At 53.3% G+C, this 26,481-nt stretch overlaps 1 protein-coding gene across 3 annotated transcripts in view; it reads right to left on the bottom strand.

Annotated features, from left to right (window-relative positions):
- Positions 1-17,846: 17,846 nt before the first annotated feature.
- The window catches only part of NUP210 (nucleoporin 210), a 109,445-nt gene continuing 100,810 nt past the window's right edge, over positions 17,847-26,481 (bottom strand). For 2 of the 3 annotated variants that reach the window (XM_030307496.1, XM_030307497.1), the window contains exons 35-40: positions 25,609-25,755; positions 23,808-24,058; positions 22,604-22,820; positions 20,761-20,856; positions 20,599-20,682; positions 17,847-19,371 (exon numbers count right to left, since the gene is read on the bottom strand). In XM_030307496.1, coding sequence (XP_030163356.1) covers positions 19,271-19,371; positions 20,599-20,682; positions 20,761-20,856; positions 22,604-22,820; positions 23,808-24,058; positions 25,609-25,755 — 896 coding nt within the window. In that variant the 3' untranslated portion in view covers positions 17,847-19,270. Of the gene's footprint in view, positions 19,372-20,598; positions 20,683-20,760; positions 20,857-22,603; positions 23,258-23,807; positions 24,059-25,608; positions 25,756-26,481 lie in introns of those variants that run through there. The other variant, XM_030307498.1, reaches the window with a different exon arrangement.

Here is a 26,481-nt window from a genome sequence, read left to right as displayed (position 1 = left end):
AGCGGGTTAGAGGCAGAGGGTTTTGTCCTTGAACTCCAGGCTCTATATACATGGTTTCCCCCCACCCTGCATCATTTCCAGTGGTTTATTATTTCACAAGACCTCACCTTGAAGTGAAACCTTCTTTCATACTCTATCATAGAGGGGACAGAGAAAAGGGGTCAAGGTACAGCTACCAGTGCCCCCCCCCCATTACTGGACACCCACATTCCCTCCTCTCCACTCTACCATTCTGCATTTCCTCACATTAGACACGTCACATGCTCTAATGCCTTTGCCTTTTTGCACATGCTGTTCCTTCTTCCAGATACTCCTTTCCCTTTCCCGTACTCCCCAGACTGGCAAATTCCTACCCATCCTACAAGACCCAATCCAAGTGACACCTCCCTCCAGAAGCCCTCTCAGACTTCTTCCCTGGCCCACTTGAAGGCTCCTTTTGGTTCTTCGTGATATTTAAAAGATGGTCTTTACCAGTTTGATGGGGCTGTAGAGAAACAAGCACTAACTCTTAGTCACTGCTGGAGTGACAATTGGCACAAGCTCCTTGAGGGACAACTGGAGAAGCGAACTGTCCTCCAGATGTCAAATGCATGCACCCTTTGACCCGAAAGCTCCAGTATTAGAAGCCTAGCCCATGATAAACTCACTCGCATGCTCAAAGGAATCATGGAGAGTCTGCTCTGAGGACCTTCTGCGGCCTTAGAGGACATTGGGTGGCTCCCTATGGATTGACGAGAGTGACCTCAGGATAGAGGGAACGGTAGACATGGATGTTTCTAACAGTGTGATGATATGAAGGGATATGCAGATTGAGTGCTTGAATATGTATAGACTATTTCCAGAAAGATACACTCCAGATAGTGCTGAAAGTGATGCCTCTGAATTTTTCTACTTCCTCATGTATATTTTACCATTTTACAAAGTGTTGAGAGCCTAGCAGCAGGAAGAAGACTGACCCTATAGACTTTCGTAGAGGTCGGATATCGTTTTCCATTCACACATGTATTGCCTTTTCAAAACATAGCCATAATAATTAACTGACAGAAAACAAAAAATCTCAGGGCATTACATTCTCTATGCACATCTGTCTGTCATTTCCACCACATTCTGCAGGCTGGAACCATGTATGATGAATCCCTGTACCTCCACTCCCACATCCTGCCACAAAGAAGGGCTCAGGAGATATGTGATGAATAAAGAATGAACGAATGAACAAACGAATGAACGAATGCATGGAGGAGGGAATAAGTGACCGAGAAGCCTGCAGTGTTACAAGGCAGGGGCAGTCCCTGAGCTCCTAGTTCAGACCTGAATCTGCACAGGGATCCTTCCCAGAGCTCTGCTGGGCTCCCTGGTTCCCTGAACCCTCGCTGGCAGGAATTAGGGGCCAGACGATCAGAGAGGAAGCTCCCTCCTCCCCCTGCACATCCTCATCCCTACCCTTGGCATTTCTGTCTTCACTCTCTACTTTGCCTGACCCTTTATTAAGTACAGACAAGTAGGAGAAAGGACAGGCAGGCAGACAAACAAAAAGTGGTGGGTCAGGACTCAGAAATTCCGTTTGGCCACCAACTTGCTATTTAACCCAGGGTAACTCTCTTCTCTCAACTGTCTCTTTAAACTTTACGTTCCTCATCTGTAAATGGGCAGACTAAGCCCCCTTTCCAGGCTGCTCTGACGGCAAAATGGGGTCACGTATGGAAACGCTTAGAAAGAACCTGGCACATGGTAGATGTTGTAACATTGTCCCCTGCTCCACACTCTGATCTCTGCACTCCACACTCTGATTTGTCAGTGTCACCAAGATGGAGTTGGAATAGAGACACCACTAAACAGTAAGCGTGATTAGGAAACTAAGTACGTACGTTAAAAATATCAAAGTAGCCATTAGAAAAATAGAGAGAGAAGGCATGATTTTCAAAGCAGTAGGGGGGAGAAATGGAACAAAACCAGTTTGATTGGTTTACAAATGAAACAATGAAATTATAATTAAAAACATAAACTAAGGTGGCCAAATGAGTCCAAACAGATCAACAAGTGCAATAAACATTAATGTTTTCAACTCCCTTATTAAAAGGCTGAGACTCTCAGGACTGTCCTGATGCCCAGCCACCTGTATTTACAAGAGGAAAGGCATCGCAAGACCCCCTCCAGGTTGGAGCTCCCGCCTCCCGCCCCTCCCCGCCTCACCTGTGCTGATGTTCCAGACCTCCAATCCTCAAACTTGGCCATTTGGCCCTGCCCAGTGGGGGGCTGGGGAGCACTTTGTGGTCAGCCCAGATGAGGGCCCGCTGGTGGATGCAGTCACCTTGTCAGTCATCATTTTTCTGCAAATCAGAAGGATGCTCATCCCTCAGCTGTCCCGCCTTTCACAAACAGGTAACTGCTTTCAGGGCCCCTGGGAGCAGCTGCCCACAACAAGTAGGATTGAAGACCCTCCCAAGGTCTGACACCCCCAGTGCCAAGCTCCTGGAGTGTGTGAGCACAGAGCATAGTATCAGGACTCAGGCCTGTTCTAAGTGCCCCTGGTCCACTGTCTGCTGGGCCTAAATGGAAGCCTTTGATCTTCCCTTCAGAAAAAGGAATCTTCGGAATTACATTGTTAGCACTAACACCTGTCTAGGCAAACAATCCCTTTATGACAAATGAAGAGGCCCAGAGAGGGGGAGTGGCTTGTCCGAGGACACACAGCCCACCCTCAACGTAACCCCAAATTTGGTCATTAATGCTGCCTTTGTGAATTTTGCCATCACCAGATACTCCTAAATGCATTCTTGATTTTTTTCTTTGATTTACTTTTCTTAACAAAATACTTTTAATTTAAAAGTTTTGTTACCAAAACATATTTAGTCTGCAATAAAGCTTTGTTGGGGCACGTGGGTGGCTCAGTTGGTTAAGTGTCCAACTTTGGCTGAGGCTGTGGTCTCACGGGCTGTGAGTTCGAGCCCCGCGTCAGGCTCTGTGCTGACAGCTCAGACCCTGGAGGCTGCTTCGGAGTCTGTGTCTCCCTCTCTCTCTGCCCTTCCCCCACTCGTGCTCTCTCTCAAAAATAAATAAACATTAAGAAACTTTTTGAAATAAAGCTTTGTAGCACTTGCCATAATTAGAAGTTTATCTATATAATAAAACAGGATGGAAAAAATGTTAGTATCTGGATAGAAAGTGTTGTCATTCTACACTGTGAGTTGACGGCTGTTCTTTCTAGATTAACAAGGGCTAGAGAGTTGTTAAAGGCCCAGTAGCACATAGCTGAGCCCTTCCCTTCATATAATCAGAGGGACTGAAGAAGAGAGACCTTTCTCTCCCTATGACCCTATGCTGTTTGGTGTGCTTTTGTCCACATCTCAAACGACCTTGGGGACTTGGTCTCAGGTGTATGAGGGCCCCGCAGGGCTGGTCCTAACCCCACCCCAAGTCTCCATCTTTCATCTGTAAAATGGACATAAGAATATCTACTTCTTTTTTTTTTTTTTTAATTTTTTTTTCAACGTTTATTTATTTATTTTGGGACAGAGAGAGACAGAGCATGAACGGGGGAGGGGCAGAGAGAGAGGGAGACACAGAATGGGAAACAGGCTCCAGGCTCTGAGCCATCAGCCCAGAGCCTGACGCGGGGCTCGAACTCACGGACCGCGAGATCGTGACCTGGCTGAAGTCGGACGCTTAACCGACTGCGCCACCCAGGCGCCCCAAGAATATCTACTTCTGAGAGCTGGTGGAGGCCATACAATCAAATGAGGAAATAGGGGCGCTCAAGTGGCTCAGTCAGTTGAGCATCTGACTCTTGACTTCGGCCCAGGTCATGATCTCATGGTTCATGGGATCGAGCCCCAGGTCGGGCTCTGCGCTGACAGTGAGGAGCCTGCTTGGGATTCTCTCTCTCTGCCCTTCCCCGACTTGTGCTCTCATGTGCTCTCTCTCTTTCTCTCTCAAAATAAATAAACAACAAAGGGGGGGGGAGGGGAGAAGGAAGGAAGGAAAGGAAGGAAGGAAGGAAGGAAGGAAGGAAGGAAGGAAGGAAGGGACACATGAGTTGCCCAGCACAGTGTTGCCCTGGGAGGGACTTAGAGTTGCCATTGCTGCAATAAATCTGAGGGGGAACAGCTTTAACAACACCCACCATGGGAGGCATGCGTATCTCTCCCCTTTCACAGACAGGAAGCCTGAGGCCCTGAGACAAGGCCTTCTCCCCTAGGCGTCTTCAGCCAGGAGCCTCTCAGGGGCCCATGAATATGTTTGAGAAGGGGAGTGGGGAAGGGAGGAAAGAAACACACTGACAAACACGTCAAAATGAATGAATGTTTAATTAAATGTCCAGAGAACGTAACATTAGTCAACTAGTCAATGGCATTTCAACTCAGCTCTGATACAGTTATATATAAATTCTATTTAATGAGGCATGTGGGCGCCTTTTAATACGTTTGACGTGTTGTGGTGTGGATGGGCCAAACAGGACCTGGCAGAAGCCTTAAGATAGGCCTGCCCACACAAAGGAAGAGGTTTGTCAAGGAGCCCACTTGCATTCATTCATTCACCCATTCATTCATTCGCCCAGCAAGCCGAGAGTCTGTGAACTCAGCAGAGTCCACATGACAGTCCCTGATTCTGCTGGGTGGTCGCTCAGAGTCACTGCCTCCCTCCAGTGCTCATCTCTTAGTATCTCATCCTGAACTCGATTCCTCCCTCCTTCTCCCCCCAGTGCAGGGCCCCTCCCGTACACATGGGGAAACGGAGGCTCAGAGAGAGCAAGGCAGGCATGAGGTCACGGAGGCTCACCCCGTCGGTGGCAGAGCAGGGATTAGCACCCACGCCTCCCCGCTGTGCCTCTCCTGCAAGCAGGCAGGCCGACGTCCCCCAGGGACCCTCTCCTGGATCCTCATGAATATGTACGCGGCTGACCCCATCCAGCCTCCCCTCGCAGAAGTCTGCGAGGAAGCCCATTACAGATTCATGTGGCACCGCCTGCATTTCTAATTAAGAGAACATGGTTGTTCTAATTTTAACATCAGTCCCGTACTACCTCTGACCCTTCCTGTCACTTCTACAAGGGATGTTTTCGCCTCCAAAGACCACGTGCGGCCCTAGCTCTCTTGTCTGGTACTTGGGATGAATCATCTTCTGGAGGGCTCTTGGTAACATGGGCGACTCGAATCCCTTGTTCTGGGGTCCCCGACGGATGCGTCCTCCATTAAGTGAAGAACGCCCACCCAGTTAGCACCTGGACCAGGCTGGGGGCTGGAGGCCACGGTCCCTGTTAACCATGACCCTAAGAATAAAACCCAGCCGCCTCCCCAGGCCCACCAAGCCTCTGCTGCTGACTTCTCTCTTCCAACTCTCCCTCCTACCCCTCCCCCCCCGCCTAGGATTGCCAGAGGAAATACAGGGCGCCCAGCTACATTGGAATCTCCCAAGAAGACCAAATGATTTTTTAGTATAAGGATGCCCTGTGCCACATTTGGGGACATACTTATACTAAAAGCTCTTTTGCCCTTTATCTGAAATTCTCATTTCAGAAATGTAACTGGGGGCTCTATGTTTGTATTTGCTAAATCTGGCAGCCCTGTTCCAGCCACACTGTCCCCGTGCTATTCCACGATCACACCCGCTAGCATTCCCACCTCAGGGCCTTTGCACGTGCTGTGCCTGCAGTCCGGAACACTCTTCCTGCCCCATCTTTGCAGATTCCTCAACTCAAACATCACTGCTGCAGAAATCCTCCCTGACCACCAGACTGAAGTACTATCCCACCGTCACTGCCATCGTCCTCTCTTCCGCGATCTGGTCTTACGCCTCTTGGAGCGTTCAGCGTGATCTCTGAGGTGATCTTACGTGTCTGTGTTTTTCTGTCTCTCCCCCTACGGCGTCAGCTCCACGGGAGAAGTGAGTCTGCCCAGCAGGGGGCCGGGCACGTGCCTGCATCTTGGATGTTGTTCAATATGTACAAGTTACCCCCCCTTGCAAGGAGCTTTCGTTTTGTCTACACTGTAGCACCAGAAACCCGAGTAGGGGGGTGACTTCCATTGGTTGACTCATTTAACCTCAAATCAGCCCAGGTGACAGAGGTACCACTACTGCTTCTATTTCCCAGTGGAGGCAACAGAGACACAGAGAGATTCAGCCGCTTGCTCACAGTCACAGAGCTCAGAAGTGGAGTCAGAATCTAAAGCCGGGCCTTCTGATTCCAGAGCCTGCACATGGAAAACAGCGGCCCGGCCCAGCCCCTCGCTTCATTCTCTTACGTGTTTACAGCAGACTCTCAGAAGCCCCGCCCCCCGCCGCACAACCTCAACACCCTCCCGACCTCAGCCAGGCACTTCTCTTCCCCCACCATCGCCCACCCAGCGCCCACGCAATCCCCTGTCTTGTCCCAGTCAAGTTAGCAACTGCCGCCCCTCTTCTTGGGGACCCTTCTTTCTCTTGTTTACCAGAAAACATTTTACTATTTCATCGAGATGTCTGACAAGCGTCCCCTCTTCCAGGCAGCCCTTCCTGACCATCCCCTCCCTCCCAGCACTAGGCTGGGGCCTCCTCCGGGGCTTCCTCAGGACTTCTCCCACTCTGGCCCTGGTCCAAGCCTGGGCTCTCTCCGTGCTAGACCATGAACTCTGGAAGGGCAGAAGTGGGCTGGAGGCCTCCCAGGGCCCCAGCACCCAGTGCAGACCGGGCTGAGAGGGTAATAGAAGTTCAGGACTGTGAGCACTACCCCTCCCATCAGCAGGGAACCTCAGTTGCTTCTGTCCCTTCTGTCCTCAGCAGGACTTTGGTTCCCATCTCGGGCTGTCCCTGGCCACCTGGAGCTGACTCCCCCGGTCGAACTGGAACAGGGACAGCCACTGAGTTGGGGCAGCTGGTTCATGGAGGGGCTTCCAGAAATTACATCCAGGTTGGGACTTTGGCTCAACAACTCTCAACACCCACCCAGAGGAAAGCCCATGCCCATATTTAGAAAAGTATCCTAGGGAGGGGCACCTGGGTGGCTCAGTTGGTTAAGCATCTGCCTTCGGCTCAGGTCATGATCTCACTGTTTGTTGAGTTCGAGCCCCACGTCAGGTTCTCTGCTGTCATTGTGGAGCCCGCTTTAGATCCTCTGCCTCCCTCTCTCTGCCCCTCTCCTGCTTGCATGCACTCGCTCTGAAAGACAAACATTAAAACATTTTTTTTAAAAAGAAAGTTATCCTAGGGAAATAATCAGGTGCACAGAGACGAATGAGGATGTACATTTCAGGGACCAGCAAAACAGTGAAAACATTTATAACAGTAAAACGGTATAGGGGCAGCCGGGTGGCTCAGTCAGTTAAGTGTCCGACTTCTGCTCAGGTCGTGATCTCGCGGTTCATGGGTTCGAGCCCCACACTGGGCTCTGTGCTGACAGCTCGGAGCCTGGAGCCTGCTTCGGATTCTGTGTCTCCCTCACTCTCTGCCCCTCTCCCACTCACTCCCTCAAAAATGAACATTAAGAAATGTTTTTTTATAATGATAAATAAAACATCAGAGACCAGCTGCTGCCCACTCCCCAGGGACTGGTTTTCTGACTTGTGCTGCATCTATGCCAGGCCACTGGCATCAGCTGTTTCTCTTGTACGGTTTTCGTCCTGTTCTCCGTCAGCCACAATAGCCACATCCCCTCCAGCTAGAGCCTTTGCTCACGCTGTTCCCCCTGCCCGGATCACTCTTCCCTCCCTTTCTTGCTTGGGCCACTACCACTCACTCCTCAAATCCCAACCCAGTCCTCACTTCCTTGTGGGGGCCCCCCCTGCCCAGATCACATCCTGCAATAACGTGGGCCTCCCAGGAACCCGTCATACGCACCATGGTCCCTGGATTGGTGTGATTCTTGGTTTATCTTTTCCCCGATTGGACCGTAAGCTCCACAAAGGTAGGAACTGATCTGTTTCACTTCCCCATCTAGCGCAGCGCCTGGCACACAGTGGGTGCTCAATATTTGTTGAAAGGATGTTTACATTAATGAATCACTAATGGATACAGACCCACACTTACCGACGTGGCAAGATGCCTGTGATATATTTACATGCATGAAGAACATAGGTTACAAAATCTCTACTGCTTGCTGATGCTTTTGCAAGAAACACAATTTCTCTGTAGGCACTTATATAAAAGAAAAAAAAATCTTGGAAGGAAGAACAGGAAATCGAAATGCAATCAGCAGAGGGGCCGTGAGGGGATGTTTCTTTTCTTCTTGCTTATCTATAGTTTCTGCTTCAAGTAGCTCAGATTACTCGGTAATTAGAAAAGTGCATACGAGTCCCTGGGGGGTCTCGTTGAAGCACAGGTTCTGATCCAGCAGGTCTGGGGCGGGGCTCCAGGTGGCGCCCATGCTCTCAATCTAAGGGCTAGTCTCTCTCTTTCTCTCTCTCTCTCTCTCCCTCCCTCCCTCTCTCTCTCTCTCTCTCTCAGATGTCCGGAATCAGGCAGGGAGAGCCAGGGGCTTCAGCCCCTTACAGTGGTCATTATTGGGTAAATGGGGCCGGGGTTTGGCGGGGAGCTGGCCTGCTGGCCTGTCCAGCCCAGCTCAGCTATCCCTCTGCCGTCTAACCTCTCTGCTGCGGAGGACAGGGCAGCCCCTTGAGGACAGCAAATGTGCTGCCTGAGGACCTGGTTCAGAAGGCAGCCTGGGGCCCCGGCACTGGGGCTACTCCTTCACTGGACCCTCAGCACTGCAGAGCTGGGAGCACCTGATCAGAACTGAGGGGGACACTGAGGCCTGGACAGAGGAGGGGACTAGACAGAAAGGACCAGAAGTAGAAGCCTGGGGAAGAGAAAGGGGCACAGGCGAGGCAATGTTTTCCCCAGATACAGCCCATCCACTCCCTTGATTCACCAGTCATCCCACCAGCTACCACCGAAGCGATTCAACCCTCACATTCACCCCTAGGATACCCTTATTAGCCCAAACATATCAGGCTCCTGCTCAAGCACCATCCATGGCTCCCCATTGCCTGTGGGAGAGGTTTTACAACTTTTTGTTGACTCTCACAGAATTTTCACAGAACCCCATCCCCCCAACCTTTCTAAGTTAGCATCTATGACTTCTCATGTTTAAAGATATACTTTCATTAATAGGAAATAGAATGTACGAAACATTTCATAGGATGAAATGTGATGAGGATCTACCATAGTTAGAATACTTTATGATATGACTTGAGAAAATAGATTTTAATCAAATTAAATACCTTCCTCAGGATCTGAAATTAGGCAAAATTTTTATTGGATGGGTTTTATCCATTTTGTAACTCAAAATGGATAAAATGCAGGAAACCTCAAAAAGAGTCTGGGGAAATTGGAAAGAATCATTTTTGCTGACTTCTCTTGGGCTGCCCTGAATTCAGAACATCTTCACCCAGGCCACACGTACCCAGGAGCGGATATTACAAGACTGGAAGAGACAGGGAGCCTGCAGTTTGAACATAGTGATCTCAGTCATCCCAAACCAGCACCATCATCCCCGAGTCTGGGGGCCGGGAGCTTTTTATACCCAGCACAACATGCCACAGCTGCATTCCAAACAGGTGAGGATTCAAACCCAGGCCACTACGTGTTCCTCCCTACTGCTCAATGCTGTCCCTACCTGAGTTTCTGACCTTGGGCTCAAACTGGCTCCTATGCTGAGATGTCCATTGTCCCAGCACAGGTTCTGACTTACCTCTTCCTGGGACCCTCCTCTGACCTACCAACCTGGAACAGTCCCTTCCCTGAGGTTCCAGTACTTTCCATACCATGGAAGGTGCATATCTGTCTCCCTCCCTGTCCCTCCCTAAAGAAGCCCCATCTGACTCACACTCTGTTCCTCTCCCCCTCATCCCCGCTGGCTCCTTGGGAAGCTGCCAACACATAACTTGAGCTAATAAATGTTTAGAGAATAAATACATGGGCAAGCAGGGCATTGATAAAGGGTGCCAACATCCCTTGGAGGTGATAACAGCAACTCAACCTTCCTGGCTTAGGGAACAAAATTAGTGACTTGGCAACCAACATGAATCTGCCTCCAACCTGGGTGTCTAAGAAACAGCCCTTGATAATTGTCCTTTGATTTAGATCATGAGCTCCCATCTGCCCTCTCCCCGCGCACCCCCCCCCTACCTCCACGAATAGGAAATGTCATTTCAGTGGTTCCTGAAAACAGCAAAATGATTACATTTACATACATTTGCACACCCTGCCCCCCCCCCCATGCAGTCCCTTTGCCCACTGCCTCTGGGGCCTGTGGGGAGTAGGGGCGGGCAGCTGGGGCTGCAGCCATTGCCTGTGCTTCCGCATTTTAAGATGCTTCAGCTCCAAACCTATAATTTTGAACGAGGGTAAAAAACCTCCAAGCATACACAGCAGCTTTTAGCCACTCTTCTGTCTCTTCTTCTATCTGTGTCCATCCCGGGCAAGTGGCCAGAGAAAAGCTAACACGTTCACATCTTTGGCTACGGGTGAGCTAAAACCAGTCCTTCTCCACCTCTAAAACGAAGGGCTCCTCTGTCAACACCAGATGACTGGCTGTGGCTTCCCAGAACACTGGATGAAGTCCTGCTGGAGCGGAGTGGGAAGGAGTGCTAGGAGCAATTAGCAATGTCTGCCAGGGTGATCGGAAGGGAATGTGGGGATACACACACAGAACGTTGCCATTGATGAAATTCAGAGAAGATCGAAAAACGGTGGTCTGAGGGCAGGTTGCTTTGGCCCACACAAGTTGTTTTTCCTATTTAAAAAAAATTTTTTTTTGAGGAGAGAGAAAGAGAGAGAGAGAGAGAGAGAGAGAGAACGAGCAGGGGAGGGGCAGAGATAGAGGGAGAGTGAATCCTAAGTAGGTTCCTAGCTGTCAGCTGAGAACCTGACACGGGGCTCGAACCCATGAACCGTGACATGACGTGAGCTAAAATCAAGAGTCAGACGCTTAACCAACTGAGCCACCCAGGCACCCCTGTGTTTTCTATTTTTTAAACTTGAATTTTGTTACCACTATTTATAAAGTGGAAGGTTTTACCCCCAACCTCCCCCCACCACACACACAAAATTGGATTTGGGGAAATCTCTAGAAAACCACAAAAAATAGCTCCATGGGCCTTTATTCTCACGTGGCAGCTGGAGCAAGTGGGTGAGGCCGTGCACTCCAGGTCACTGCCCCCCCCCCCGCCAGCTCCTCAGGGGTATCATCTACCTGGCCTGTCACACTCATGTTTGTAAGCCCGGACTGATCACCGATTTGCTCAGCTGGCAGGTGGCAGAGGGGACAGCTGTAAAGACTCCCAGAGGGTATGTGTTGTGGCCCCTGAGAGAGTGAGGGTGGCTGTCCTGGACCACCCAGGGAGAGAGGAAGGAAGAAAAGTTCACGTCTTTGAGCACGAACTATTTGCTCCCACCGTGCTGGGGGTTTCTATGCAGGAGCTCGTTAAGCCCACAAAGCAAACCGCTGGATGAGGTCATATGATAATCCCCATTTTACAGACAGAGAAACCGAGGCCCAGAGAGACAATGTGACTTACCCAAGGTCAAGGTCATCTGTCTGGTGAGAGGCAAAGGCAGGAGCGTCTGGGCCCTGTCCACCAGGCTCCCCAGCTTCTCTCTGGGGGAGGAGGGACGGAGCCCTGCTGCCCTGGGGTGATTGTGCCTTAATGCAGTGAAGCAATAGGTCTTTAGGATTCCATTTTCCTGGTGCTTATAAATGGTCTTTATTTGCTTTCAGTAAATACTCCCCACATGAAAGTGGTCACCTGATGAGGCTGCTAATGAAACCCTCCACAGAATTTTATCTGCTAATTACATACAACATAAAACTTAACAAAATAATAGACGATCGGCAAACCCGTGGTCTTGGGTTTTGTTTTCCTCCTTTTTCTCACTCTTGGAATTGCTCACTTTATTGGATGTAAAAATTGTGGCTCTAAACCAGCTCCTCGAGAATTCATCATAGGCTAAAACGCTCACAACGATCTATCGAAACATCCGCATGAACTGTCTTGGTTGTGGTGGCCAGCATGGTCAGGTGGGGGCCTTAAATGTCAGGGGAAAGGGCTAGAACATGGTGTGTTACTCAGGTATGACCCTGGGCGAGTCCCTTCCCGTGTCTCAGCCTCAGTTTTCCCATCTGTACGATGAGGGAATCACACGGGTTTCAAAATTTTATTTCAGAAGCAGAAGATCTCAGACAAAATATCAAAATATAAACTATCAATGTGCACCTTGAATAGAGGGCTACTGCCGATGAGTCAAAAAAAGACAACCATGACAAATTTGCATTGATGATCTTGATTCTTCACCCCTCCATTCACACCCTATCCCTTGTGGCTTTGTAGGTCCTCCCATCAAAGGGAGAGTCTATTCCCCAAGCCCTGATTTTAGAATCAGACATGTGACTTGTTTGGTCCAATACAATGAAGCACAGATGATAGCATGCCAGTCCCAGCCTAGCCCTCAAGTAGCTGTATGGCGATTCCACCTGCTCTCTTACATCAAGGTTGTCACCCTGAGAGGGACATGTCTCACCTGGCCTGTGGGTCCTGGAAGGAGGGTAAGAGACAACAGTCACTCCCAGCTGAGCCCAGCCTGGATTAGCTGACCCTGGATTCATGAGAAATAATTAATGTTAGCTGATGTAAATCATTGAGAATGGGGGGGGGTAAGTTTGTTACACAGCAATAGCTAACTGATACATTGATGACAAAATTGGGCATATGAATAGGTTTCTTATAGTATCTCTCTTTTGGAGTGACAAATAAGCTTTAAAAAAGTCAACATTTGGGTGGAGGACAGAGAAAAATATAAATGGCCAATAAACAAAAAAAAGATTACCTTCCGTAGCTATCCGAGAATTTGAATTCAACTTATCAAATTCAAAGTCACCCATCAAACCAGTAAAACTAAGTATACATAGATATGACAATGTGATATGCTGACAAGGATAGGGGAAATCGAATCTCTCATATCCAGCTGGCAGGTGTGAGAATCGTGCAATGCTTTGGAAATCAATTTAGTAGCATCGAGGCAAACTCATAATGGGCACACCCTTTGCCTTGGGAAACTCCAGCCCCTGGGCCCACGGAGCCTTGTACAGGAACATTCACTGCAGCACTGTTCAGTATAGCAAAACTCGGAAATAAGCTTCTGTCCAACAATAGGGGAAGGAAGAATTCAATTGAAATGAAGCTATATGATAGAATAATACAAGGAGGGAAAAAAACAAGAGTTGAATGAGACAAAGTATGACCAAGGTCATGCCAATGTATAAAAATACACACAAAACAGCAATACGTATATATATTTTTTACCGATGCTTATTATTAACAATAAATGTTGCTTTGGAAGGACATGCTGCAAATTTATAAAGGTAGCTGCCTCTGAGAGGGGAGGGAAGGGGGAGAAGGCAGAAGGTAAATGAAATTCAAGTCATATTAGTTTTTTGCTCTTCTGTGTTTTTAAACACCACCACCGTATTCAATTTTTTTCCTTGTGAAAAATCAAATGACCCATGAGACAGCCTGAAGCAGAGCTGCTCGGAGGGGTGTGGGTGCCGGCCCTGGCTCCCTGCGCACAACAGTCTGCCCCTCTGGGATGGATCCCCCACTGCCCGCTCCAGGTGGGCAGGGGCAGGAACTGGTGTGGGACAGCGAACCCTGCCGCCAGTCTGAGTGGATTCGGATTCTGGTTCTGCCACTTGCCAGTCGTGGGACGCCAGAAGGCTTAACCTTGTGTGCCTCGGTTTCCCCACCTGTCAATAGCTGAGGTGAGGATGAAGCGAACTAGAGATTAGAAAGGGCTTGGCATGTGCCTGGTTGCAGGGGGGGGCGGAGGGGTGCAGTAAATGTCAGCAGCTTTGCTCGCCTGTGCAGCCCCAGGCCTCTTCCGTCGCTCACGCTGGCCACAGGGAGCCATGGCTGGCTATAGGAAGTGATGGCTACCTGCCAAGCTATCTTTCCTTGGCCCTGGTGCCTGGTCTGGTACCCTTCCAGCCATTTGCCAGAGCCACCCAGCAAACCCTGTGCCAGCAGGAAGGGCCGAGGGGGCCCAGCTCAGGGTTCAGCCATGTCATTCAGACTCTGTGACAAGTGGCAGGAAACTTGCCTTCGATGGTTCAGCCAGAAGGGAATCATATCATGCTTTGTATCAGCCACCTACTGCTACAGTAATGCTGCCTAACAAACCGTCCCCAAAGTCAGTGGGTTTTCACACCTGTCATTTATTCCAAGTCATGGATCTGCAGGTCAGTTGTTCCAAGATGAGCAGATCCATATCAGGTCCCCCTTTAGGTGTCTTTTTCCCTCCTTGCACCAGCAGCTACCTGGGCTTCCTTACTGTTATGTCAATGGCAGAAGCACAAGAAGGGTGCGTGGAAACTTCAGGTCCCAGGCTCTGAACTGATGTCCCTCCCACCACATCCTTCCAGCCAAAGCAAGTCACAGGACCATGGCCAACTTCCACGGGGAGGGAATATACTTAGCCTCTCGTGGGAGGTTCTGCAGTTACATGCCAAAGGGTGTGCATGCAGAGAGGGAGGAGCCTGGAATAATAATGCACCTGCTTCCTGCTGGCAGCCATTTGGGGTGATGGGCAGGACAGATGCCAGCATGGCCACTTCGTAGAACAGGGGACTGCTGTGGCCCAGAAAGGTAAAATGATTTCTCTTCAGCCCCAGAAGGTAGGCCTACACTCCTGGTCACCTGATCTCTAAGCTTCACGCATTCCCCACTCACCTAGACCTTTTCCGCCCATCCTGGATGTCCCGGGTCCTAGGCTTTCTTCTAGCCAGTCCATCAGACCTTGAAATGTAACATTTCCAGACTGCACAGAGAACAGGAAGATGCAGACACAGAGAGTTAATTTTTGCCCAAACTTAGGAATTCTGGAGGAAAAAAAAAAACCTATACGCAATACTATATTTTTAGCGCTAAATGGTGCTAAAAGCATTTTTTGGCACCCTTTGGGCGGTTCGCTTGGGAGCGGAAAGCTGAATGTGCTGTGCGTCCCCTGGTTTTGTCAGAGCACTCCCTTCTGGCAAGGTGGGCCTGCTTCTGGCAGCCCGTGCATTCACGGTCCTTTGTATGTGCTTGAAAATGGTGGTCGCCTCTGGGGAGAAGAAAGCCCGGGCCTCTCTCTAGAGTATCTGAGGTGGGTAAAGGGAAGAAAATGCCATCATCACAGAGAAAACCAGCAGATGCTGAGACCTTTCTATTTTGATCTGAAAGAAGTTGAGCGTGTTGATACACTGACCTCCACTCAACTGTGAAGGATTGCCATGCATGGACGTGATCATCCTGTTGCCCTCACTAGCCATGGGGCAGGAATGGCCAGAAGAGCCAACTCTGGCTATAGACATGATGGGAACCATCCGCTGAGGATCCTTCCAGGAAAGAAATCTTTAGTCCTTAGAAGGAGACAGGAAGAGATTATCCCTCTGCTTCTCTTCTTCTTCTGGATGCTGCCATGTCTGAACATGCTGTGATGCCTGGATCTTGGCAGCCATCTTGCATCACTGAGGGGGACCTACCTGGGGGCAATACTGTCATTATTGAGCGCTGCATGCCAGGCAGGCCCTGTGCTGAACGTAGGACACGGATTGAATGCTTTCTAGATCTTCTTAAGTGCCAGGTCCTGAGGACACAGAAGAACAGGCCTCAAAGAGGTCCCAGCTGGGGAGGGATAACAGGGTCAGACAATGGCGACACAGCACAGGGAATGACAACAGAGGTCCAGGGGGCTGGGGGAGCACCCTCCCTGCTGCTCACCTGCTGCCTCTGCATCTCACCATTCTGTAAACAAATGTTCTCCCACCATCTGGGCTCCTCATGGGCCCTGTGCCAGCTTTCCCCAACAACAGTGACAGCAGCATATGTGGATTAGCACCTCCTATCAGCTCATTTTGTCCTCCCAGGATCCTCATGAGGAAAGCGTCCTCCCCATTTTTCAGTCAGGGAAACCAGGCCCAGGGCGGTGACGGCGCTTTTAGCCTTTTAGCTTCGGCATTAACTTCTCAGTGTGGGCGGGCCATAAGGGCTTCAGTGCCCTGGAGTTGTCACTTGTCCCCCAAGCGCTTCTGCGCCCAGTCACCCCCACTGCCCAGGGCCCTCAGGACTGGATCTGCCACACAGAACATTCCTCGTTCCTCGGGGAGCTGGGCCCTCCCCCTCGGCTTCTCCCTCCCCTGCCGTCCCCTCTGACAGTCAGATCTGCCATTCCCTCCGGGAGAGGAAGGCACCCCTAGTCACCAACCCACTGCCCAAAGAGAAGGCCCCACACATGGCTTCTGGTTTACATTTACAGTAACTGATGGCACCGCCATGCCCACTTTGCAGAGCAGAAAACTGAAGCCCAGAGTGGGGGAGAGCAGAGCAGGAACACACAGGTGGGAGAGGGTGGGTGCAGGACCGCCCCAACCCTGGCTGGTGTCAAAGCCCCAGGGCCCGGGGGCGGGGGTGGCCTGGTTGGCTGCTTCCACTAGAGGTGAAGAGGTTGGGGGGGGGGAGCTGGTGTGAACAAAGGGACCGCACCCACCCCAAGGGCAAGCTGACTGCAGCAGAGTTTAAGCAGGAGGGTGTGAGCGGTCAGATCTGTGAGCAGCGGGTTGGTGCAGGGGACACAGAGGCTGGCACCTCATCCCAGGGGAGGCTCCCTGGGCCAAGAAGAGGGTCGTGGGGAGGGCAGATTCATGGGAACTTGGAGACCGGCCACATGAAGGGTATGGGAGAGGAAGGTCTGAGGGGGGGACCCGAGTTGTACAGGAGCAAGTGTGTCCACAGCGGGGGGAGGGGGCGGGGGGGGGAGCTCTGGTGGTGGCCAGATGTGGGGGCGTGGCTACAAGAGGGGGCACAGAGCTGGACTGCCAGGCTCGTGTTGGGGCGCTGCCATTGAATTGGCTGGGATTCGGCTCGGCTGTGGCAGAAGACTCACTGGAAGCCACTGGGAGTGTCCTTCCTTCCTGTCAAGGGAGGCCGTCCTGGGCGGGGCACAGGCTCCAAGGACAAGGGCCGAGCCATCCTGGTGGCCTCCTCCCAGCCAGCTCAGCCAGGGTTGGGACAACGTGGTGCGGAGGGCACCGCCTCCCGTCAGTCCAGTTCCTGAGCTGCCCGGGACACCACTGCTCACATTCTGTCCCCAAAACGTAGTCACATGTTGGCTTCCAGCAGCCAAAACGGCTGGGACACCTCGTATAGATTCTGGCCGCTGTCTGCCCAGCTCTGAGTCAGGAAGAAGGTGGATGATGTGGGCGACAGGGGGTCTCCGCCAGAGGTGCCTTCCAATAGCCTGCCGCCTTGGGCGGCCACCTGGTCTCTCTAGGCATCTGCCTGCGACGTGGGACAGGAGACCCTGCCTCAGGCACTTGGGGTGAGCCTGCATGAGAGCTCGGCGACGGCAGAAGTCAGGGCACGAGGGGGCTGTGGAGGGTGGGCAGAGGACCACCCCGAGGGGAGCAGGAATGGGGAAGGTGGAGGGTGAGGGGCTGGGGAGGCAGGAGCGGCTGCCAGCAAGCAGCGGGGCGAGGTCCAGGCTGCAGAGTCAGCGAGAGGATCAGTGACACCAGGGAGGTCAGCCGGTGCGGAGAGTGGGTGCAGAGGCCAGAGTGACATGAGGAAAGGACAGCTGCAGAGTGAGAGGCACCCGAGAAAGAGAGAGAGAGAGAGAGAGGAAGAGATAGGGGTGGGACACGTGGTGATACCTGGTGATGTGTGGGCGGGGCTGCGGCATCCCCAGGCACCCGTGGGGGCCCCGTGGGAGGGGGGGTGTGGCACAGAAGGGCAGTGGAACAGACCCGCTCCCCAAATCTCTGTAACCGGAAGGAAGCCAAGTCACCGGAGCCTGGGTCACGTCCAGGCAGGACGCACGCAGATCTGGCAGTGATCACGCCCCTCTTAAGAAATTAGATAGAGCTTTATTAAATAAACCAAGTAGAAACGCGCCTATTTACATCCAAGTCGTCAGTTTGAGCTCAAGTGATAGGCAAGGCACAATTCTTCCTGTCTCCAGCTTTAGAAAAATAAATCGCACGGCCCGGCCCAAAAGGCCTGCGGTAGGTTCACGCTTGCGGCTCAGAGTCCAAGGGTCCCCCCCCACAGCGACCCCGCAGGCCGGGCTCGGGGTGTGCCTCCAGTTCTTCCTGAGAGCGGCACAGCTCTCGGCCCAGGGCGGAGAGGCCGTGTTCTGGAGGCCTCGGGTGCTGAATGAACGAGGGGGCATCTTCTAGACGTCTTCTCCTTCCCAGCCCCTTCCTGGAGGGCAGGCCCGCCCTCCTCACTGGCCGGGTCTGGCTCCATGGCCTGCTGGGGGGCTGCCGCGGGGAAACTGGTGCCCACACGGGGCAGGCCAGAGGCTCAGGGCTGCTGAGGTACACGACCGTGGTACAAAAGGAGGAAGGGAGAACACTGGGTTTTGGTCTGGTGCTCGGGCGGAACACAGTGGCTTCTCAAAACAAACAAACAAACAAACAAACAAACCAGAAGAAAAGGTCCCGGTCTCTGGCTCAGGGATGTTTTCCTAACTACGATTCCGAAGTCCCTGTGTGGGTAGAGAAGCCGGGATAGGGAGGAGGAGCCGCACCCCAAAGAGCACCTCGATGGAGCTGCGGCCGAGTCCAGGAGACGCTTCCACGCGCAGGAAGCAACCACAGAGGACGCCGTCTATATTCACAGTGGCCCCCACGGAGGCAAAGAGCAGCCCGGCTCGTGGCTCCTGTGGCCCGTCGGCGTCTCCCGGTGAGGCTGAGCCAGTGTGGGGTTGGGCCCCGTTGGCGCCTACCTGAGGCCTCCGTGCAGTCACGGGGCCAGCTTCGGACACTCGTGTCTGCTCACTCCCCTCATTTCCTGGCAGGGGCCGGAGAAGGGGAAAAGTAAAGTTTCCAAGGAGGGGAAAAAAAACCCCCACAAATGTTAAGAAAAAATCAAAAAGTCCTTTCCCTGAGGCCACTTCAGGAACATCCCTTACAGACCACTAGTGAAGGGAGCTTCGCCTGCTCAAAGTCTCGAGAAGGGAGTGGTTCCAGAGACTGCGGGGAAGGAAAAGCGTAAGTGCACGTTGTCCAGAAACCCTAGACAACCGGGCACAGAGGAATGAGCGAGAGTCTTAGCCTTTGTAAGATTCTGATGTAAGAACGGAACAGAAAACAAGAGCCAACAGAAAGCCCTACATGGAAGGGTGAGCTAGCGGGCACAGCCTAAACTACAGGTCTACAAGAACACAGCAGGCAGCGACATGGGCCTGGGCCAGGGCTCGGGGCCCAGGGGTGCTCCAGGCTGGGCCCACCGTGGGGGCGCAGGGGCGTCACGGCCCGGCCCGCGGACTAGTGGGAGGGGTACGCGGGGCTCCACAGCCCCGATGGAGGGCTGGCTCTGCGGATGGGAGGCAGTGCGTTGAAAGGCGTCGGCGATGAGGCAGCAAAATCTAGGGAGGAAAGAGATGAGGTGACCCACAGAGCATATGGGAGAGCTCGGTGCTCCGCAGGGAGCCCTCCGTGCCCCGCAGGGAGCCCTCCGTGCCTGCACCGGAACAGCCGCTAAGGACGCATCCGCTGCCCAGCCCGGCCATCCCCCTGACCGTACCCCCAGGCAGCCCTGGGCCAGTGATGTGAGGTCACCCAGGGAAGGGGTGACAGCTGGACGTGCCGAGAGGCTTGGAGCATGAGCCCTGACCTCCCACAGCTGCGGAGTGAGAACAAGCAGTGGGTCTTAAAACCACATGGGCGCGTCTGTGGGTCCGTGGGGCACGCAGGGAGCGGGGCCTGTCCATCTGGGCAGGAACAGCCTCTTGGGCAGAGAAAGCCGCATGAACAAAGACTCCAGGACCTGGAGCGTTCAGGAGGTAACGCAACTACTCCACTATGGCTCCGACACACAGAGGGAGGGGTTGGAAGATGGGATTAGAAAAGGTGAGTGCCCGTCGTAAGGATGGCTGAATGAGATTTGTGGAAGACTATGATTCCAGGGGTCCAGGATGCACGTGGGATCTGGTTACCCAGGAAAATGTATCTATATACATAACTGCATCCTTTTCCAAAAAATTTCAGACTCTTGGAAGCCTGGCCATGCCCCTTTTGGGTCAGCAGACACCATTCAAGGATTCCTCCTATAGGGGAGAGAACCCTCAAACGGAAAAGATATAAAGGCCACCATGCGCAGCTGTGAAGGTTGGGCACTACACAAGGTTCAAGGGACACCACTCACAGAGAGAAGTGTCCCCTGGAGTTGTGTAGGATCACCAGGGCCTCAGGGTCACCAGAGACAACTGGACTTGAAGAGGAATGGCTCCTGTGATTCTCCCCCATCTGGGAGATCCATCAGCGGGACTGTCCAGAATCCTCACCTCTGAGTCAGTCAGTTCAACCCAGCTTAGAGCCCTCTGCAGCAGCCCCAGCAGGTAAGAACCAGTCCCAACATGCACCCCTGCAGAGACGGCCCCGGCTACCAGCCCTCCACCCTCCACGGTTCTGCCGGGGGAAAGCTCTCCTTGCCCAGGACCAGCTCCCAGATCTGCCTTCTGGGCCTCACACCCCAGCTGCCACTTTTGTGTGGGGCCAGAGCTTCTGAGACCTGGGGTTCAGGGCCTTGATCCCCACAACCCTCCCTCGTAGCCCCGGCTCTGCCTGGCTGCATCCGCAGGGTGGTGACTCACAGTGGGGGCTGTGGCGAGGGCTGGCTCCGGGGGAGAGGCCTGGGGGTGCAGTGAGCTCCCGGGGTGTGCAGACCGTGTGGTAGGCTGCAAGACAACATGGCTGGTTAGAGTTAGGGTCAGGGGTGGGGGGCAGCCCAGGGGACACAATGCAGCCCGCCTCACCTATGATCATGACAGCAGTCCCAGCCAGCAGGGCAAAAAGTGTGAAGAACATGACCTGGTAGGAATCCAGGAAGTGCTGGAAAAGGCTGGCTCCATCTGTAGTCAATGGAAAGACAAGTTACCAAACGGCCACGTGGAGTCCCCTTGTGTCTCTGTGCGTGGCCGGAGGGCGAGGCGGCCTGCCTGAGGCCTGGGGCAGCAGCCGGTCCTGTGGGGCTGTCACTCCAGCGCTCCGTCCTATTCCATCTTGGGCCACTTGAACCGACCCGCGTCCACTTGAGGCCCTGCTGGGAGGAGGGTTCAGGTTCCATACCCATTCCGGGGAAGAGCAGAGCTGTCTGGGGGAGTTCGGAGGGTAAGGGTGGCCCAGGAGTCAGCCACGTGCCCGGAAAGGCAAGGCAGTGTGGAAGATGTCAAGCCAGGAGCTGCCGTCATGAAAATGGAGGTCAGGGTTGGGCAAAGGCTCTGGACAGGGATGTTGCCGCTCTCAGAACTGAGGCCCATGCACCACGGGAGCCCGGCATCAGCTGCCCCAAAGCCACTCCTCCTTTGGGGCCCTGCCTCGGGGTGGCCCAGACTGTGGCTTCCTCTTGCATCTCCCTCTGCCTCATCCTGGGCCCCTCCTCCTCCCCTAAATGGACTGTCCTGAGTCAGGACCCATCCCTGCTTGACAGGAGAAAGGAGGTGCCCTCTTCAAGTGCCCCTGACATTGGCCTTAGCCCCTCAGGCTGTTCCTCTCCAGACCTGACCAGGCCACTTCCCTGCTCTCAAGAAAAAGCCCAAGCCCCTGGCCAGGGGTTCGAGGCTCCTTGTGGCCCGGCCCCTCACCCTGCACCTCACCCCAGGGCCCTTCTGACGGCTCGGCCCTCCCCCTGGCTACTCATCCTTCCAGACCTGAAGGAAGCAGTCCCTTTGAACCACACCCTCAGGCCAGCAGGTGTAAAATCACCCGCTCCGTGTGCCCCCCACTTCTTGAGCCCCATGTTTAGGATCATTCCTTTCTCGCTGTGTCTGTAATATTCCATGCCCTGTTTGAGGTGGGGGCTTCTCAGGCATCTGCCCAGCACATGCGCTGCTGTGCAACAGGTGCTCGTACACGACTGCGGGATAAATGAGGCATCCGTTACTGAGCACCTACTGTATATGCTAGGTAAGCCCTGTTCTAAGTGCTGTCCCCACATGCAGTACTCAGCTCCCAGTTGGGGAAGACCAGCAGAAATTATAATTAGTTGTATTAATTATTCCCTAGGCTGACAGTGGGGAACAGGGCTATGGAAGAAGGAGAAGGATTTACGTGGGAGTAAGGTTCAGAATTTCCTAATATCTGAGCAGGGAATGTGTGAGGAAAGGTGGGTTTGACTGAGGTGGGGACGTGGCCAAGGGGCTATCGGGGGGGGAGAGGCGTCCCAGGCAGAGGAAACAGTGTATGCCAAGGGCTTAGCTGGGAGTTGCACGTGTTCCCAAAGTAGGAAGAAGGCCAACGTGGCTGCAGCAAGGTGCCCAAGCGGGGAGACAAGTCATCAATGGTTTGGGGAGGCAGATTATGGGGGGCCGGCCTTTCAAGACACTGGAGAGGCTTGGGCTTTACCCCCCAGGGGAGGTGGGCGCCAAAGCAGTGTTGAGCAGAGGAGGGGGTACGATCCAGTCACATTTCAACAGGATCCCTCTAGCTACCCGAATGGGCCAAATTCACTTTGTGGGACAATCTGCATTTCTGAGTCCTCCAGGTCTTGACCCGCCCCCCTCCTGCTCTCCTGCCCAGATTTCCACCCACAGCCAAGACCACCCGGACCGGCCCTCCTCGCCCAGGTCCATCCCAGCGGTGTCCCATCCCATGACTCACGAGGACCAGGCCCTCGGCGATCCATCACAAAGGCCACGGTGACCGGAATGGTGAGGGCTTGGTTAGTCATGGGGCTGGAGAAGGTCAGGGCGGTGGACAGAGGCCCCTGACTGCCAGCTGTGGGATCCGAGATGCCGACTGTGTATGTGATGAAGCTGGGGAGCCCCAAAGACTTTTCCTTCTCAAAGGCCAGCACAGCTGGGGACCCTGATTTCACCTGGGAGAGACAATGTGGCTGGAGAGCGGCACCCCCACCCCCACTTCCGCCTGACATGCTGTGCCTCCCTCTGGGGCCCAGACGGTAGGGGTGGGGACCCTTCCCTGGTCCACCTTCCTAGGTAGGCGATGACGCCTGGGTACTTCTAAGTGACAGCGTGAAATCTGCAAAGTCAGGGAAGGAGCATACTGTCTACACTTGGGAGTGTTTTTAAGGAAAGGACAAATCAATATCATTGAATTCTAATCAAGTGCTCTTTAAAAAAATGCTAAACCAACATGAACTACCACCAAATGCCAACTTTCCAAGGCAGCAGCCTGGAGCTCTGCTAATGGCCGATCGCCAGCAGCTCAACCCCTGGGCTGGCGGACCCTCCATCAGCAGCAATGAATTCATCGCCGTCTCGCTCCAAGAACGTTCATCCACGTCCACGTTTGCTACAGTGAGACCAGGGATACGGCAAACGGAGGAGCCAAAAACCCCTTTGCCACATCACCCCAGATCTCTTACTGGCCTGCTGGGCTGCGGGACCTAGGACATCGTTCACCCAGCATTCAGCAGATGGGGAAACTGAGGCCCAGGGCTAGGGACTCGTCCCCAGTTGCGCGGGCGTTGGTGATAAGTTAGGGATTACAGCGTTTCTTGCTCCCCCATGTCAGTGTACGTTCCTGCACTGACTTCATTCACTGAACATACTAAGTGTTCACTGAGCACATACTATGTGCTAGGTACGCTCTGTGCTGAGTACTGCCCTCGCATACCGAGCTCCTGGTTGGGGAAGTCCGGCAGCATTCCCAGTAACTAATTCAATGATACAAGCTCACAGATAATGGTATGGGGGAAAAGAAAAGGTTACGGGTATTTACGTTTAAAAAATCTTTTTTTCACTTTTAAAGAGAGGTGGTCCACGACTTCCACCTTTCACCTCGTCTTCCCTGCCTTCCGGTCCTTTCCAAGGCCCCCGGCTCATGCATGGACGCCACTCACCTCCAGGTTCTCGAGAATCTCCACGGTACCAAAGACCTTGACCTCAGAGCTGGTGAAGTGGTTGCTCAAAAGGATTTCAGCCTGGTCAGTGTAAAGCCCTGGGCTGAAGGGCACCTCGGCACCAACATGCTCCCCAGAGATGTGGCTGCCGGGGATGGAGGCGGTGACCAGCAGCGCCGTCTTCTTCATGCTGAGGTGTTTCAGCTGCTTGTCCGTCAGCCTGTGCATCGTGACTGAGCAGAGGTACCGGCCTGTGGAGACAAGCAAGCTCTGAGTTGTCCCCTCTCCCACCCATGCCCGGACGCTGCACTTTCTCCTTGCTCTTCTAACTGCAAAACTCCTACGCATCCTTCGGAGCCCAGGTGAGGTGTCACCTCCTCCAGGGATGTCCCTCTTCAGCACCCCTGATCCAGCTTGGACACCCTTTCTGTGACCAGCGCTCTCGCTCACTCCTCAGAATCCTCTGCTCGCCAGATCCCCACTGCACTGACGTTGCCTGGGGAAGGAACGTCTGGGCCAGCTCTGCATTTCAGGGCCTAGCCATCCTGGCTCTCAGGATGGGGGTGAGTAAATAATAAACGGATACCGTGACCCGATGCTGAGCTACAGGCTGAGCTGGAGCGGACTCCCAGTATGGCCCGTGGCCCCAGATAACAGCAGAAAGTCCTGTGAAGGTGTGGATTGGGGCTACCTTGGTGCTTGTTGGACCCTCCACGCCTGGCCCTGGGTAGATAAATGAGTTCAACGCATACTGTTGAGCAATGCCCTGGAAAGTACCTGGAACCCGGATGCCTGGGCTGGAGTCCCCTCTGTGCCCTTGCCAGTCAAGTGCCCCTGGGTGAGTCAGCCTCCTTGCTGACCTGGTTTTCTTGTATCAAGTGGGAATAACTTCACACGCCCTCATGGGGCCGCATTAGCCAATAAACAGGGCATGGGACCATCAAATGCCTGTTCTGTCCCTGCACTTGGGCCCCACACAGGTGCCCTGAGGACATACCTCCTGCATCTTAGGCAGCGGCCTGGGTGCTGACCCCGGGCCATGGCAAGCTGCAGGCTGGGCTTATTATGGTCTGGCGTCGTGCCCTCGCTAACTCCTCCTAATTAAGACTGGGCTGCATATTCTTGGAAGGAACTGAAGAATGGTCCAAATGCTCATCGACAATCATTATCATAATAACACTGGGCAGCTCCTGTCGAGGACTCGATGGTGTATGCTGGGCACTGTGCTCAGCATATGGCAGGAACTATCCTACTGAACCCTCGAAGCACCCCACGTGGGCACCCCCCTTCTCAGACACTCCGCACCACGTGGCCGGCATGCCCGGGGCCAGGCAGTCACTCCAGCCCGTGGCGCGGGCATCACGGGCAGTGGAAGTTCTGTTCGGACACGCCGTGGGGCCCTTGGCTAGTTAACAAGGAAGGGCCCTTCTGCCCAGCTCTCGCTTGCACCGCTCAGCTCTAAGGCATCATCCTTCCCATTTCACAGAGGGAGGCAGCCTTAACACCCACTGGCCCTGAGGTAGGAAGAGCAGAAAGGGACCTAAACCCAGGCTTTCCAACTCTGAAATGTGTCCTGCCTGCTGCGTGTAGGTGGGTGCCGAGGACAGCCATCGCCCAGCATTGGACCGCCAAACCCGCCCAGCGGCCGAAATGAATGACAGGCCAGAGTGGTGGCATCGACCGCCAGGCTGGGCTCCTGACAGACATGGCCCTTCCGGACAGATGGCTGCCGTGAGCCCGGCACGCCAACAGGAACCCTCCATGCAAGCCAGTCGTCCCATGCAAACCCTTGCAAACGTACCCAGAGTGGCATCAAATCCTGGTTCTGCCGTGAAAACGTCACGCGCTGGGAAATCGAAGACATCTTGCTTGAACTGGAGGTGGCAGCTAATGAGGGATTCTGGGTGCAGAGTCTCAATGGTTTCCATCTGGGAGGGAGAGCACTCACCTGGAGAGGGGAAGGGGTGAGAAGGGCATGGGCCAGACCTACTAGGCGCCCCACCCCGGCCCCCCTGCACAGGCTTCTGCATCCGTCTGTTAGAGCCCCGAAACGAGGGAGCAAGAGCAGGCCAGGTGCAGGCTAGCCGGGCCGCGAAACGCCCCACATTCCTTCCACACAGGGCCCCCCGAGGGCTGCCCAAAGCTTCGTGACAGCACCACAGTTTATAAGAGCTGGGGAGAATTCTATGGGGGAGGAGGGTCATTCCGAATCGTGGGCAATTTCAGATCAGAATTTCAGCATTTGGGCTACAGAGCCTGCATCCCGCAGCACAGCAGATGGGTCGGGCCCACTAATGCACATCGTCTGTTCCTGTCGGCAGGGGGAAAATGGGCAATTTATTTCTGGACTTCAGGAGGGCAACAGTTTCCCACTAATACACTGAGTATCATCTCGGCAATTGTGCAGTATTGGCCCCGTGCCCTGAAGTAGGAAAAAAGAGGTTATATGATGCAGAAAAGCTACCTCATCAATCAGAACAAGAACAGTGGTATTTAATTCCACTGGGTACATGGTTTAAAAAAAAACAAAAACAAAAAAAACCAAACCAGCCCACATCGATGTATTTATTTCTGGCAGTTGCTGTCCAGGGCTGTCACGGGCAGGGCCAGGGTCGGATGTTCTACGCATGACTTGGAAAAGGTAATTACAAAAATCAAAATCGGCCGCGAGGCC

Source organism: Lynx canadensis, chromosome A2 (genome assembly GCF_007474595.2).
Source record: "Lynx canadensis isolate LIC74 chromosome A2, mLynCan4.pri.v2, whole genome shotgun sequence".
NCBI lineage: Eukaryota > Metazoa > Chordata > Mammalia > Carnivora > Felidae > Lynx > Lynx canadensis.
Note: the sequence above shows the minus strand (reverse complement) of the source record. Positions and strands in the feature narration are given on the sequence as shown.